Source organism: Lynx rufus, unplaced genomic scaffold (genome assembly GCF_022079265.1).
Source record: "Lynx rufus isolate CCGP_SWC_20201006 ecotype Redwood Valley unplaced genomic scaffold, mLynRuf1.p SCAF_4, whole genome shotgun sequence".
In the NCBI taxonomy this organism is placed as follows: Eukaryota; Metazoa; Chordata; class Mammalia; order Carnivora; family Felidae; genus Lynx; species Lynx rufus.
The window spans coordinates 6275341-6292811 of NW_025814856.1; the positions used below are offsets into that span (position 1 = coordinate 6275341).

The 17471-nt window shown below is 41.2% G+C and overlaps 1 protein-coding gene across 1 annotated transcript; it reads left to right on the forward strand.

The window, feature by feature from the left end:
• The first annotated feature begins 1463 nt into the window (after positions 1-1463).
• LOC124523290 (olfactory receptor 7D4-like) lies at positions 1464-2402 on the forward strand. The gene has a single exon (XM_047095151.1). It carries the CDS (start codon positions 1464-1466, stop codon positions 2400-2402), a length of 939 nt encoding a protein of 312 aa, XP_046951107.1.
• The last annotated feature ends 15069 nt before the right edge of the window (positions 2403-17471 follow it).

Genomic DNA, 17471 nt, shown 5'->3' on the forward strand with positions numbered 1-17471 from the left:
GTGCTTATCATGATCAGAATTCTGGGGGACCTTGGTGGCTCAGTCAGTTAAGCTATCTGACTCTTGATTTCAGTTCAGGTCATGATCTCATGGCTCATGAGTGCCAGTCCCCAACAGACTGCACTGACCATGCAAAACCTGCTTGGGATTCTCCCTCTCCCTTTCCCAGGCGTGTGCTCTCTCTCTCTTAAAATAAGTAAATAAACTTAAAAAAAATTTTTTTAATGATTAGAATTCCATCTTTGATGGCTGCCCAGTCTGAGTAGAATATTGATAAATGATAACCATAAATGACAAAGTTCTTGTGATACTAAGAACAGAAGCTCATATTTGTCAAGTGTCCAGTGTATGTCACAAAAACCACAATAGAAACATAACATGCATTATCTTGTTTAATTCACTGACCAGGCTTGTAAAGCAGGGAAATTTACTACTCTCATTGTAAACTGAGGTATCTATAGTCTCATGATTTTAATTAACTCTGTCAAGGTCACACAGAAAGTAGACTGGTGCACCAAAGTTTTATTCTAGAAGGTCTGACTCAAGATTCCTTTTTTTAAATCATAGGTCTATAATGATTTTTATGACAGTTATATATCAATAAACAATTGTCATAAAAGGAATAGATTAATAAAAAATAGTTATCATTTTTGACATCATTTTGACTTTTGGTGCACAAAAGCATTTTGAATCATCATAAAGAAAGTAATAGCAGTAACCACATTTTTAGGGGAAAAAAAAGACAGAGTTAACTGTGACAATAACAGGACACATCAGATCACAAAGTCAAGGGTGTTTGAGTTGAAAACCTATCTTAATCACTATTTTAGGGTTTTTAGAATAAGGGCAGTTATGGAGGTTATCAAAGAGAAGACCTTATTTGTCTTCAATGATTTTGGAAGATCATATCAAGGAAGAAATTGGTTTATATCCATAGATTTGAATAGAATTAGAACCAGTGAGGGGCGCCTGGGTGACGCAGTCGGTTAAGCGTCCGACTTCAGCCAGGTCACGATCTCGCGGTCCGTGAGTTCGAGCCCCGCGTCGGGCTCTGGGCTGATGGCTCAGAGCCTGGAGCCTGCTTCCGATTCTGTGTCTCCCTCTCTCTCTGCCCCTCCCCCGTTCATGCTCTGTCTCTCTCTGTCCCAAAAATAAATAAACGTTGGGAAAAAAAAATTAAAAAAAAAAAAAAAAGAATTAGAACCAGTGAGTAGGAGATACAATGAGAAAGATTTCTGATAAGTTAAAGATAGTCTGAATGATTGCATACATTTAAATGGATTTGGGCTATGACTTCAATGAGTGAATCATTAGATTTGGAAGGACTGATTGAGAGTGAAGGATATCCGTGTAGAATGGATGCAAAAAGGATATCCATGCAAAAAGGTGATGACTAGGAGGTGTCAGTTGACTCTTCACTGAAGGCTGCTTTTGCCTCCTTCTCCAGCAAACACACCAGATACATGGAAGCAGAAAACCAGACAGAAGTATCAGTATTCCTCCTCCGGGGTCTCTCAGATGATCCAGAACTGCAGCCTCTCCTCTTTGGCATGTTCCTATCCATGTATCTGGTCACTGTGCTTGGAAACCTGCTCATCATCCTGGCTGTCAGCTCTGACTCTCACCTCCACACCCCCATGTACTTCTTCCTCTCCAACCTGTCCTTTGTTGACATTTGTTTCATCTCCACCACTGTCCCAAAGATGCTGGTGAACATCCAGGAATGCAGCAAAGGGATTTCCTATATAGAATGCCTCATTCAAGTGTATTTTTTTATGATTTTTGCTGGAATGGACGATTTCCTCCTGACTGTGATGGCCTATGACCGGTTTGTGGCCATCTGCCACCCCCTACACTACACAGTCATCATGAACCCACGACTCTGTGTCCTCATGGTTCTGAGTTGTTGGCTCACCCTTTTCTGGGTCTCCTTGATTCATATTCTACTGGTGAGGTGGCTGACCTTCTGTACAGGCACTGAAATTCCACATTTCTTCTGTGAACTGGCTCAGATTCTTAAGGCAGCCTGCTCTGATACCCTCATCAATAACATCTGCTTGTATGTTGCCACTGCACTGCTGTGTGTGTTTCCTCTCACTGGGATCCTCTTCTCATACTCTCAGATTGTCTCCTCCTTAATGAGGATGTCGTCCAGTGAGGGCAAGTATAAAGCATTTTCCACCTGTGGGTCTCACCTCTCTGTGGTCTGTCTGTTCTATGGGACAAGCCTGGGGGTCTACCTCACTTCTGCTGTGACCCATTCTTCCCAGAGAAGTTCGATTGCCTCAGTGATGTACACTGTGGTGACCCCCATGTTGAACCCCTTCATCTACAGCTTGAGGAACAAGGATGTGAAGGGGGCCCTGCAAAGATTCCTCAGCAGAGCAACCTCATGGGCATGATGGGCCACTAGCTTTGAAGCCACGTGGACATTGTAGGTCCCAAAAGCAAATGTGAGATTAAATCTGTCTCTTTTTCTCCTCTAATGAACATGTTTGATTTATTCTATTCCCAAAGCACCCATGACTTCCCTTCTATTTGTTTTTGTATTAGTTTCTCCTCAACAATTCCTCCATAAAACATTTTGGACTTTGCTTCTCCATATGCTGTCGATAAATTTCCATGTTTGATCAGCTTTCTTGCAGCCATTCTTAAGATTTCTAACTTCAGGCTTGAAGGACTTGTCATATCAAACGTTGCTGTGTTTGCTGCAAGAATAATGCTCTAAAATGTTGATGTTCTTCACCTCAATTTTTTTTAGTGGTGAAAAAACTTATATTTAGCCAGCTGGACTTAGTTTATTTTTTTAATTTTTTTAATGTTTATTTATTTTTGAGAGACAGGGCACAAGCGGGGGAGGGGCAGAGAGAGAGGAAGACAGAATCTGACACAGGCTCCAGGCACTGAGCTGACAGTACAGAGCCCAATGCGGGGTTCTAACCCACGAACCATGAGCTCATGACCTGAGCTGAAGTCAGACGCTCAACCGAGCCACCCAGGTGTCCCAGCTGGACTTAGTGTAGAAAATCCCAATTTGTTGGCAACTGCAAAGTGTCATAGTCAGGAGCCAGTTGAACATATGCTTTCTTTTCTCCATTCGGCCTGATCAGAGTGTTGGCCCTGGCCACATCAATGTCATAGAGCTTCTTCACAGCCTGTTTGTTCTGGTGCTTGTTGGCCTTGACATCCACAATGAACACGAGTGTGTTGTTGTCTTCTATTTTCTTCATGGCTGACTCGGTAGTCAGGGAAACTTGATGATGGCATAGTGTCAGCTTGTGTCTCCTGGGGGCTTTCTTCCAGGGATATTTGGGCTGCCTTAGGAGATGCAGTGTCTTGGGCGGTCAGAAAGTAAGTGACATGTGGATCTTTTTTTTTTTTTTTAATGACTGTGGATGCCTTTTATCACTGTTTTCTTGGCTTTCAAAACCTTTGCTTTGGCTTCGGCTCTGGGAACAGCAGGGGCTTCCTTCTTTGCCTTTGGCATCATCTTCGTGAAAGGCTCTTCACCTTTTGTTTGTGTGCTTGTTTTCCCCACAAGAAATGGAATGAAATCCTATGTGGTCATTCAAAAAGTGCTTACCTTCTCAGAACTGTGCCTTTTCCTTCGCATGTATGACTTTCTGTCATCTTGAAAACGTGTGTGGAGACATTTCCTCTCATTCACCCCACTTTCAAAAGAGGAGAATAAGATGGAATTGGGTAGAACCTGGCTAACTGACATGGAGTTTCCATCCTACTTTGTATAAGAATAGGGATGTGATTTTCAACTTCAAAATCAGAATCTAGATTTCTATGATCATGTTCATAGTAATATCCTGCCTTGGAAAACTCTGAGATGTTGCTTCATTCTTTGTGATCTTTCCATCTTTCCTCCTTTTCTTCCTTTCCTTCTTTCATTTGACTTTTATTTCCCATATGTGCAATTTTAAGATATACCCTCTAAGTAAGTAAATAAATAAATAAATAAATAAATAAGATACACCCTCTAAGATCCTAAAACATACAATAGTGAAGACAATAGAATAAAAGTTATTTTCTAGTGTGGTTTCTGGGACTCTCTGGAGGTGCCATCAAGAATGGTAATTACACACATGTGGAATGTGTTCAGAATATAACTCACTTTGGGGGAATAACGTGGATAGAAACACTCACTTTCACTGAGTGTTCAGTGAAAGATGGACTAGTAGACGCTGTCAACATTTCTCCCACATTTCTCTCCCATTTCTTCCCTGGGACCCCTCACCATGTCCACTGCATGACTGCCAAATGACAGCCCTAGCCAGAACCAACTTTCCCCACTAGGTGATGGTGGAAGTGACAGAGAATTATGCCCACACAAAGACAGCCCTTCATGGAGATCTATAGGGTATGGCATGTCTTTCACACACTAGACTGGATAATTCTGAGGTTTGTATTTTGTACCACTTTCCGGAATTGCCCCACAGGATGAAATTCTGCTCCTTCCCTGTGGTAGCAGACTGAACATAAACTTAATTTTAATGTATTTTCTTCTTTTTAAATTTTTTTTTCAACATTTATTTATTTTTGGGACAGAGAGAGACAGAGCATGAACGGGGGAGGGGCAGAGAGAGAGGGAGACACAGAATCGGAAACAGGCTCCAGGCTCTGAGCCATCAGCCCAGAGCCCGACGCGGGGCTCGAACTCACGGACCGCGAGATCGTGACCTGGCTGAAGTCGGACGCTTAACCGACTGCGCCACCCAGGCGCCCCAATTTTCTTCTTTTTAAAAAACATTTTTTTTATTACGTTTCTTTATTTTTTGAGAGGCAGAGAGAGACAGAGCATGAGCGGGGGAGGGGCCGAGAGAGAGGGAGACACAGAATCTGAAGCAGACTCCAGGCTCTGAGCTGTCAGCCCAGAGCCCAGCACGGGGCTCGAACCCACAAACCATGAGATCATGACCTGAGCTGAAGTCAGACACTCAACCAACTGAGCCACCCAGGCGCCCCTAATGTATTTTCTTCCATGTATCACTTCTCCTCTCACCCATGTTCCATGTTCCTTGTTCTTTCCAATAAAGTGCTTGCACATAAACCCTTGGCTAAGCATCTGCTTCTCTGAGAATCCAAGCTAAGACAGGTGGTAAAGCTATAATGTACAACACCATATCCTGAAAGGAGTTCAAACTTCTGGAGAGAAAAAAAAAAAGGAAACTAATCATTGGGAACATAGGACTGCAAAATTACTCTGAAATTATAATCTGTTAGAGAGGAAAGGCTTATTTGATGTAACTCCAATTCACTTTGATTCCATTAAGTTGACACCAATGTGAATTTATTGGCTACTGTGTCCAAATCGAGGAGGGGTCCAAATGGTTGCAATACACAGTGGTGAGCATAATGTGGTGTGTCATAGATCGTTTTGAAAACAAAGGTAAAAATTTTGAAACCATCCTGAATAATTCCAAGAAAACTCTTTCAACTTTTTAAAAATAATTTTTGAGGCATGATTTACATATACAAAATTTACCCAATGATAATGTAAATTCAATGATTTTAGTAAATTTGTAGAATTATGTGATTATTACTGTAATCTACTTTTAGAATATTTCCGTTACCTCATAACATTCCCTTGTGCCCATTTGCAGTTACTATTGACTCCCACCTCAATCCTAGGAAATCACTTATCACTCTCTCTATTAATTTGCTTTACTAGATATCTTATATAGATGCAATCATACAACGTGTAGTCTTTTGTATTGGTCTTCTACACAGCGTATGTTTTTTCAGAGTCATCCATGTGGAACTATGTATCAACGTTTTGTTTCTTTTAATTGCAGAACAGTATTCAAATGTGTGGATGTACTAATTTTTTAATCTACTTGTCCGTTGGCACACATTTGGACATTTCCAGTTTCGTGTCATTATAAATAATGCTGCTGTGGGTACTTGAGCACATGCGTTTGTGCCAACGTGTGTTTTTATTTCTCTTGGGTAGATACCTAGGGTTGGAATTGCTGGGTCATATGGTAAGTTTATCTTTAAGCTTTTAAGCAACTGCCAAACTGTTTTCCCAAGTGACTGCCCAATGTACATTCCCACCAGGAATGCATGAAGGTCCAGTTTTTCCACAATTTGGCAACACTTTGTATTCAGGGAAAACTTCTATAGGAAAATATATGCTTACGTGATGAATAATGAGTAGAAATTTAACTGGATAATAGGCTTGGGTGACATTTAACAGACATGCAAGAATGAAGTATTTTAGGAGTATATATAGAATTTAATGGCTGAGTTATTGGGAATAAGCCTGGGGGTGCCTGGGTGGCTTACTCAGTTAAGCATCTGACTCTTGATTTCAGCTCAGATCATGACCTCAGTGTCATCATCTCAGGTGTTGGAATCAAACCCCTGGTAGGTCTAGACCCTACTTAAGATTCTCTCTCTTTCCACCAAAAACAATAAAATACCTAGGAATAAATCTAACCAAAGAGGTGAAAAATCTCTACACTGAAAACTATAGAAAGCTTATGAAAGAAATTGAAGAAGACACCAAAAAAAAAAAAAAAGGAAAAATATTCCATGCTCCTGGATAGGAAAACAAATATTGTTAAAATGTTGATACTACTCAAAGCAATCTACATATTCCATGCAATACGCATCAAAATAACACCAGCATTCTTCACAGAGCTAGAACAAACAATCCTAAAATTTGTAGGGAACCACAAAAGACCCCAAAGAGCCAAAGCAATCCTGAAAAAGAAAACCAAAGCTGGAGGCATCACAATCCCAGACTTCAGGATGTATTACAAAGCTGTAATCATCAAGACAGTATGGTACTGGCACAAGAAGAGACCCTCAGATCAATGGAACAGAATAGAGAAATGGACCCTCAAATGTATGGCCAACTAATCTTTGACAAAACAGGAAAGAATATCCAATGGAATAAAGACAGTCTCTTTAGCAAGTGGCACTGGGAAAACTGGATAGCAACATGCAGAAAAATGAACTTGGACCACTTTCTTACACCAGACACAAAAATAAACTCAAAATGGATGAAAGACCTAAATCTAAGACAGGAAGCCATCAAAATCCTAGAGGAGAAAGCAGGTAAAAATCTCTTTGACCTTGGCCACAGCAACTTCTTACTCAATATATCTCCAGAGGCAAAGGAAACAAAAGCAAAAATGAACTATTGGGACCTCATCAAGATAAAAAGCTTCTGCACAGTGAAGGAAACAATCAGCAAAACTAAAAGGCAACCGATGGAATGGGAAAAGATATTTGCAAACGACATATTAGATAAAGGGTTAGTATCCAAAATCTATAAAGAACTTATCAAACTCAACACCCAAAAAACAACTAATCCAGTGAAGAAATGGTCAAAAGACATGAACAGACACTTTTTGTTTTTTTTTTTTTTTTTAACGTTTATTTATTTTTGAGACAGAGAGAGACAGAGCATGAACAGGGAAGGGGCAGAGAGAGAGGGAGACACAGAATCGGAAGCAGGCTCCAAGCTCTGAGCCATCAGCCCAGTGCCCGACGCGGGGCTCGAACTCACAGACCGTGAGATCGTGACCTGAGCCGAAGTCAGACGCTCAACCAACTGAGCCACCCAGGCGCCCCAGTGAACAGACACTTTTTGAAAGAAGACATCCAGATGGCTAACAGACACGTGAAAACATGTTCAATGTCACTCATCATCAGGGAAATACAAATCAAAACCACAAATGAGATACCACCTCATACCTGTCAGAATGGCTTACATTAACAACTCAGGCAACAACAGAGGTTGGAGAGGATGCGGAGAAAGAGGGTATTTTTTGCACTACTGGTGGGAATGCAAACTGGTGCAGCCACTCCGGAAAACAGTCTGGAGGTTCCTCAAAAAATTAAAAATAGAACTACCCTATGACCCAGCAATTGCACTATTTATCCAACGGGATACAGTAGTGCTGTTTTGAAGGGGCACATGCAACCCAATGTTTATACCAGCACTATCAACAATAACTAAAGTATGGAAAGAGTCCAAATGTCCATCGATGGATGAATGGATAAGATGTGGTATATATATGCAATGGAGTATTACTCGGCAATCAAAAAGAATGGAATCTTGCCATATGCAACTCCATGGATGGAACTAGAGGGTATTATGCTAAGTGAAATTAGTCAGAGAAAGACAAATATATGACTTCACTCATATGAGGACTTTAAGATACAAAACAGATGAACATAAGGGAAGGGAAGCAAAAGTAATATAAAAACAGGGAGGGGGACAAAACATAAGAGCTCTTAAATATGGAGAACACACAGAGGGTTGCTGGAGAGGTTGTGGGAGGGGGGATTGGCTAAATGGGTAAGGGGCATTAAGGAATCTACTCCTGAAATCGTTGTACTATATACTAACTTGGATGTAAATTTAAAAAAAAAATTATCTTACAAACATAAGAAAAAAAAGATTCCTTCTCTTTCACTCTACCACTTATGTTGTCTCTCTCCAAAAATAAATAAGTAAATAATTTTTAAAAAAGAAAAAAGAAAGTAATAAGCCTGTAAATGTAGATGGAAGACAGACCATTGAGAGTCAAACTTGACATACTAAAGATTTTGTAATCATTTGAGAACCAAAACATGCTGTATTCAAAGGTATCAAATGAGGACCTTAGGATTACTCTGAGTGGGAGAATTGGAGCCATAGGGATCAGTTAGGAGACAGTTGAAACAGTCAAGGAGAGACATAATGGGTACCTGACCTAGCCAGTGGCAATAAGATAGGCAAATTTTGGAAGAGAGGTATATTAATTTCCTATTGAATCTGTTTTGCGTTGCCATAAGTCTAGTAGTTTCAAATGACACAATTTATTATTTTACATTCTGGAGGTCAAAAGTCTAAAATGTATCATCAGGATTGCTTTCCTTTTGGAGGTGCCTGAGAAAGTCCTTTTCCTTGCCTTTCTAAATTTTAGAGCCCCCCTGCATTCGTTGGCTCATGGATCCTACTTCCAGTTTCAAAGTACAAAGTACGACATCTTGAAATCTCCCTCTAGCCCTCCTGCTTGCTCTTCCTAGGACCTTGAGGATTACATCGTGCCGACCCAGATAATTCGGAGTACATTTCCTATCTCAAGATCCTTAACTAAATGACACTCCCAAAGTGCCTTTTTCCATCTAAAGTAGCACATTCACAGCTTCTGCAGAATAGTACATGGACATCTTTGGGAGGCTATTATTCAGCTTACCACAGGAGATGTGTTGAGTTACAATTTGGCAATGACTGCTTGATAAGGCCTTGAGCTGGAAGGTGGAGGGTCTGTCACAGCACTCTTTGCTGATTTTCAGTGGAGATTATCACCTCATGATCCTGTCTCATGTAAAGATAAGGCTGCACTAGACAGGTGTGCTTGGGCCACAAGTTACGGAAGAGAATTCTCTGATTCATCTGAACATAGCTGAGAGGCGGGTCAATTGGGCACTGGTACAACTAAACACTGGGGCTCAAACACCATGAGGATTTCCTTTCAGACTATCGGCTTTATTTTCTCAAACTGGCTACTTTCAAGTGGAAACAGACATGGAGATCAGCAGTTCTCACCTCTCACACCTCATAGCTGCATTTTTCAGAACTGGAATTACTTTGGTTACTCAGATGAAAAGAAAGGAAGGAAGGAAGGAAGGAAGGAAGGAAGGAAGGAAGGAAGGAAGGAAAGAAAGAAAGAAAGAAAGAAAGAAAGAAAGAAAGAAAGAAAGAAAGAAAGAAAGAAAGAAAAGAAAGAAAATCCCAGGAAACAATTCTAATCCGCACAAATATGTTCTCTTTCCACCTTGGGCCAATCAACTGGGGTCAGGAAACAATGTTACTAGGAGCCCCTTTAGAACATTTATTTGTTTACTGATTTTTTACTGTGTCAGTCATATTTTAGGCTCAACTACCACAAGGATAAACAGGTACAGGTGTATGGGGAGAACGTGTTGTCACAATAAAAACCATGTTCTTAATAAACCTCAATGAGTACGTTACATTGTGAAGAAGGTGAATGCACGTCTTGTGGAAACATGCCCCGAACAGATGGAAAGGTTAATACAAAGCCCTTAAGGTGGGAGGTTGCCTGGGGAGGACGTGGCTGAAGGAGTGATGGAGCCATAGTGCAAGAGAAGGACAGGTATCCAGGGCTGATTAGCTGAGGCTTTCCCTGCCTTTCAAGGACTTTTGCCTTTATTCGTTCTGAGTGATGTTGTTACAGGAGGGTGGGAGAGACGCTGGTCCTTGTCTCACGGAGTCGAAGAATGAATCTGTGGACAACAGAGCAAAGTGATAGAATTTACTGAGAGAAAGTGTGGGGTCCCAACTGGGTTGCCACTGAGGATTTCTGTCCCTGGATTTTTATTGGGACCTTATCAGAAAGTTTGTGAGAATCCACGCATGCCGCCTAGCCTGGGCAGTTCTGGAACAAGTTTACCTTATCCTGTTTCTTCCCCCTGAACTTCACTGCCACTGCTGCTTCTTCAGCCTCCCATTTGTAGCTGCATCCTGCCTCCCTGACGGTCCCTTATCTCTCCATGCCTATCATAACCCTTTCCCTATTCAATGTGAGGAGTCATAGCAGGGTTTGGGGCAGACAAAGGACACTATATGACATGATTTCACAGATCATTCCAGCTGCCTGGTTGAGAGTGGATTGCAGGGTGTGAGAAAGTCTGCTTGGAGATGACTGCAGTAAACCAGGTGAAATATGTATAGTTAGCTAGGAGCAGGGAGGTGACAGTGTGTTGAGAAGTGCTCCCTGGAACTATGATTAGAAGGAAGAGCCAAGATGATTTGTTGTCAGTCAGGATACGGGGATGAGATAAAGAGGAGCCAAGATGGGTTTCAGGGTTTGGGGCCTGAACAATGAAAGAACGGAAGTGTATCCATCGAGACAGGGAGGGCTGTGGATGGAGCATATTTGGAAGAAAAGTGGACGTCAGAAGTTCAAGTTTTGAAAGTTGAGAATTTCAAAATGGAGACGTTGCGAATGGATACATTTGATTCTACTCATATGAGGTACCAAGAGGAGTCAAACTCACAGAGACACAAAGTAAAATGGTGGTTGCCAGGGGCTGGAAGAAGGGAGGAGATAGAGGGCTAGTGTCAACGAGGACAGAGTTTCAATTTGGGAGGATGAAAACATTCTGGAGAGATATAGATGCCAAGTGCACAGAATGTACACTTGAAGATAATCAAAATGGTACATCTTATGTCATTTAAATCTAACCACAATGCAAAACGTCAAGCAGCCTAAGACAAAAATGAAAAAATCGAGATTTGTTTTACATAACATTTCAATATCATTAAATAATAAAGAGAATGGTTGAGATTTTTTTAGATAAAAATTTTAATATTACTTCTCAACACTTGTCTAGACCAGGGTTTCTCAGTCTCCACAATATTGACTTTTTGGTCTGATTATTTGCCACAGGGGACTGTTCTGTATATCACATGATGTTTAACAGCATCCCTGGCCTTCAGCCATGAGATGCCAGCACTGTGTTGGGATAACCAGAAATTGTTCCAGAAGGGTCAAAATCAGCCCCATGGAGAACACTGGAGCAAAACCATTCCCTGAGTGCAGAAGTTGATGCTGTTAGCTTTCAAAGAGATGGGATAAGAGAAAAGCAACATTTTAGGGAGGAGCAAATATCTTGGGAAGATGTTGAAGGGCCTGCAGAGCACCCCATAGGCACTATTATCTTGGAGGTGAAATGTACTGGTCTGGCGATCATGGGTCTGCAGGGATGGTGGTACAGACCAACTACTTGTAAGGGAAGAATGAGAAGATTCTGCTGTGAATGTCAGGAGTTAGACAAGCTGTTGCCTGGCTGAATCCTGCCCACAACCCTTAGTTCTCAGGTACACCGTCTCCACCAGATATATGTTCTCATGGACACTCTGCCATCCACCACATTCACCACTAGTGTTATTAAATAGTTATTTGTATGATTCTTTTATGAATGGCTGCCTCTTAAAAACGTCCACCTGAACTTTGAATCCCCTCCCCTTCTAAATTTTGGGGGGAGCTTATGCTTCATTTATCTTTTTTATCCTGTGTATTCCAATGTCTGGGTGCAATGTTGGAATTTCCAATAGAAATAAAATAGAATTCTGCAGAAAAGAAATAAAACTCAAGACACCTGGGTGGCTCAGTCACTTAAGGCTCTTGATTTCTGCTCAGGTCATGATCTTGTGGTTCACGGGTTCGAGTCCCACGTTGGGCTTTATGCTGACAGTGTACATCCCACTTGGGATTCTGTCTCTCCCCCTCTCTCTCTGTTCCTCCCCCATTCGTGCTCTCTCTCTCTCTCTCTTTCAAAATAAAGAAATACATTTAAAAAATAGTAAATTCTTAAGGTCCATCAATTCCAGGTATATGCCCCCTAAAATTTAAGGCAGAAACTCAAATAGATTCTTGCTGAAGTTCATCCCAGCATTAATCACAATAGCCGAAGGATGAAAACAGATGAATAGATAAACAAAATTGGATATATACATACAATGAAATATTATTCAGCCTTTAGGAATGAAATTCTGATACATGGTGCAACATGGTTGAATCTTGAAAACATGCTAAGTGAGATAAGTCAGACACAAAAGGATAAGCACTTTATGAGTCCACTTATAAAAAAATCTCAACCATTCTCTTTATTATTTAATGATATTGAAATGTTATGTAAAACAAATCTCGATTTTTCATGCTAAGTGAGATAAGTCAGACACAAAAGGATAAGCACTTTATGAGTCCACTTATATGAGGTACCTAGAACGGGCAAAGTCATAGAGACAGAAAGTAGAATAGGGGTTTTCAATGGTTGGGAGAGGGGGAATGTGGAATTTGTTTAACGGGGACAGTGTGCTATTGGAAATGATGGTAAAGTTCTGGAAATGGATAGTGGTGATGGTTGTACAACATTGTGAATGTTCTTAATGCTACAGACTTGCACACTTAAAAATTCTTAAAATGGAAAATGTTATTATATACATATTGTGGAGATATATATCTATCTGTACCTATATATTTGTATCTATCTCTACAATAAAATATAAATAAAAATAAAGTAAAGTAAAATTGTTGTAAATTTTTTTCAAAGTACATTCTCAGCCTCTTCCCCTGGAGATATTGACTATGTATGTCTGGAATAAGGTGGAAAGCTATACATTAACAAGAGCCCAAGGTGATACTTTTGATAAAGCTTACATTTTGAAACTACCCTAGGGCAACTATTCTCAAAATAGTGTTCTAGAGACCAACAAAATTTAGAGGTTGTGAAAAATCCAAATTATCAGGCCCAAAACCAGACACATTGAGACAGAAACTTGGAGATGGAACTCAGAAAAATATTTAAATAAAAGGGGCACCTGGGTGGCACAGTCATTTAAGAGTCTGACTCTCGATCTCAGTTCAGGTCATGATCTTGCAGTTCGTGAGTTCAAGCCCCACAATGGGCCCTGTGCTAATAGTGTAGAGCCTAGTTGGGATTCTGTCTCTCCTTCTCTCTGCCCCTCCTCTTCTTGTTCTCTCTCTCTCTGTGTCTCTCAGAATAAATAAATAAACTTAAAAAATAAAATAACTTAAAAATAAATCTAGTTAAACAAATATTCAAGGTCATCCTGGCACAGGCCAGAAGTTTGAGAACCATTACCCAAGTGACTCCTGGGATCCTTCATTACTCAGCCATCTGCCTGATGTGAATACTACAAGTCAGTTGTCTTCAGGAGGAGATCTAAGAAACACTGGAAAAATTCTTTCCAGAGAAAAGGGACCCAGAAGAGAGGTGTCACAGCTGGCCCCACTGTTACTCTCCTAGGGATAAGGAATTGGCAGGTCAGAGACCCTTTCCTGTGTGGTCCCTACCTATCAGGAGTCAAATTGATCAGGGAATGGAAAATCCATTGATCAATTTGTCTAACAAGCTTCACAGGGGATTCAGTCCCCAGGGCCACCAAACCTGTAACATATTAACTTATAGTCACCAAGGCCCATGTATCACTCCCAAGATACCCATGCCTTTGCCAGGAAAAATCAGACACACCCTGCATTACATGCCTGGCTCTGTATCCCTTCTCTTTGGGGAAACAAATGTTTCTTCATTGCCCACCCTCCATGAGAGAACAAGATGCAGGGGAGTCGGTCCCAGTGGTGAGCCCACATTGCCAAGCATGCATAGCCCAGTAAGTGTTGTGGGAAATAGAGAAAAGAGGTGGTTGGGTAGAAAGGGCATTGACTACTATTAAGCATGTGGCAGGGACACCCCCATGGTATCCATGCAGGAGGAGCTCTAGGGGCCAATTTTTTGGGAGGGTGAATGGCTACCCTACCATTGTTAGTGAGCTTTTACTTTGCTTGCATGTTATTTGGGTGGATGGTTGATGGAGATTATAGGGTTGAGGAGGAAGAGTTAAGCACCCAGTCTGCTCTTGGATACCATAGCACTATCCAGGACCACACCGTGTAATGGCACAGTTACCAGTCGGAAGTGCACAAATGGATGCCCCCAGGTACTGATAGATTATTAGGCCTTTGACTATGCAATATGGATCTTCTCTTATTCTTTACTCCTATCGCCTGGCCCCAAAACTCCAGAGACTTCACCTTCACTCAGACCAGATAAATCCTTTCTGAATCCTTCTTTACCACCTTCATTTGCTGGGGAACATACCCTGTTTCTCCGTAAGGACCTGTCCCTCCTCTTCCTTCTTCACCTTAGTCTGTGGTCCTCATAGAGATATTCAAGAGTGAAGAGTCTGTGTTCCCTGGTATCTAGGGCTGCAGTGTATAAAGACGTGGGCAGGATGGATGTGGGAGGAAGAGCAAAGCACACAGGAAGGTCCAATGTCCAGTCCCCTCTTGACACCCTCCCCTTCAGCTCTGGAAACATTCTGGAAGACACTGATTTCACATATCCCTTCCTCATAGTTGCACTTGATTCCTCTTGGGTGTCAAGTCTCACCCTTATCTAGAAACACGGAATCATTAGTAAGACATGGGAACAATTTATTCACCTCTTCATCTTTGTTCCTCTTCCCTAAAATTGGTGACGTGGTCCCTTCAACTTTAATGATGTGAGTATTCCCAACCCCATTCCCTTTGACCCTAGTTTGCCTGCCTTAAATCTATCTTTCACTCCAGACACCAGGGAAAATCGTGATATGGATCATGTTACTCCTTTAGTCACAGTCCTTACATAGCCCCTATCCTTTTATCCATTGTTTTTTTCAAGGTTCCCAGAGATGTGGCCCCCACTCATCTCGTCAACCTCATTCTTCACCATTTCCATGTCCCACTTTGTGTTGCAACAAATTGCTAAGAGCACACTGTCCCATGCAGCTTTTTGCTTATGGGCCTTTTTCCTTGCTGCCTTCTCTGTCAGAAAAGCCCATGCTCAGTCATCAACCTAGACAACTCCTTGCCCACGGATCTGTTCCTCCAGGAATCCTTCCTTGACTGCATCACTTCAGGCTGTATTTGTGGTTCCTTTCTCTACTTCACTCTGAAGACTGCATTTACCTTAGCTTTTAAGTCACTGTATTATGATGACTGGTTTCTATATCCACCACTACCCCTGAAAGGTAGGCTCCCTCAAGACAAAACCACACCATTAATCTTTGTACCCCCAACAGCTAACACTTAGCCTGTCCCAAAGTAATCCTTCTTGCAGAATGGCTTCCAGGACTTTTTCAGTGACTAACAGCCTAGTTCCATTCTTCTCTACACCCTGCCTGGCTCAACAAAATTGCCCACTAACACTAGATCCTAGAAACAGAACAGAAACAGAAGACCAACATGTATTTGGTGCATGAATAAAGGGGAAAGTATAAATGACAAATGGTTGTATCTTTCACCTCTAATTTCTAAGCTCTCGTCCTAAGATAAAATGTTTCTTCCTTTCTTTCTTTTTGCTGATCATAAATCTTTATTTTTTAATATGAAATTTATTGTCAAATTGGTTTACATAAAACACCCAGTGCTCATCCCAACAGGTGCCCTCCTCAATGCCCATCACCCACCCTTCCCTCCCTCCCACCCCCCATCAACCTTCAGTTTATTCTCAGTTTTGAAGAGTCTCTTATGGTTTGGCTCCCTCCCTCTCTAACTTTTTTTTCCCTTCCCTCCCCCATGGCCTTCTGTTAAGTTTCTTAGGATCCACATAAGAGTGAAAACATATGGTATCTTTCTCCGTATGACTTATTTCACTTAGCATAACACTCTCCATTTCCATCCATTCTTTTGTTGCTACAAAAGGCCAGATTTCATTCTTTCTCGTTGCCAAGTAGTATTCCATTGTGAATATAAACCCCAATTTCTTTATCCGTTCATCAGTTGATGGACATTTAGGATCTTTCCATCTTTTGGCTATTGTTGAAAGTGCTGCTATAAACATTGGGGTACAAGTGCCCCTATGCATCAGCACTCCTATATCCCTTGGGTAAATTCCTAGCAGTGCTATTTCTGGGTAATAGGGTAGATCTATTTTTAAATTTTTGAGGAACCTCCACACTGTTTTCCAGAGTGGCTGCACCAGTTTGCATTCCCACCAACAGTACAAGAGGGTTCCCGTTTCTCCACATCCTCTCCAGCATCTATAGTCTCCTGATTTGTTCATTTTAGCCACTCTGACTGGCATGAGATAATATCTCAGTGTGGTTTTGATTTGTATTTTCCTGATGAGGAGTGACATTGAGCATCTTTTCATGTGCCTGTTGGCCATCTGGATGTCTTCTTTAGAGAAGTGCCTATTCACGTCTTCTGTCCATTTCTTCACTGGATTATTTGTTTTTTGGGTGTGGAGTTTGGTGAGTTCTTTATAGATTTTGGATACTAGCCCTTTGTCTGATATGTCATTTGCAAATATTTTTTCCCATTCCATTGGTTGCCTTTTAGTTTTGTTGATTGTTTCCTTTGTAGTGCAGAAGTTTTTATCTTGATGAGGTCCCAATAGTTCATTTTTGCTTTTAATTCCCTTGCCTTTGGAGATGTGTCAAGTAAGAAATTGCTGCAGCTGAGGCCAGAGTGGTTTCTTCCTGCTTTCTCCTCTTGGGTTATGATGGTTTCCTGTCTCACATTCAGGTTCTTTACCCATTTTGAGTTTATTTTTGTGAATGGTGTAAGAAAGTGGTCTAGTTTCATTCTTCTGTATGTTGCTGTCCAGTTCTACCAGCACCATTTGTTAGAGGCTGTCTTTTTTCTACTGGATAGTCTTTCCTGCTTTGTCAAAGATTAGTTGGCCATACTTTTGTGGGTCCAATTCTGGAGTCTCTATTCTATTCCACTGGTCTTTGTGTCTGTTTTTGTGCCATAAGATAAAATGTTTCTAATCTATAAGAAACTCTTTCTTAAGATGAATGTGATAATTCATCATTTCATGACCCGCTTGAATCATAATCCAGTCCCTCTAAGAAATGGCTTTACTGAATTCTAATGCAGTTGATGATGTTGACACACAGCACCCAGGGAATATCCAGAATTGTGGGC

Bases quoted from the DNA above. Each gene is read 5' to 3' on its own strand.
- LOC124523290 (XM_047095151.1), top strand. From the start codon at position 1,464: ATGGAAGCAGAAAACCAGACAGAAGTATCAGTATTCCTCCTCCGGGGT.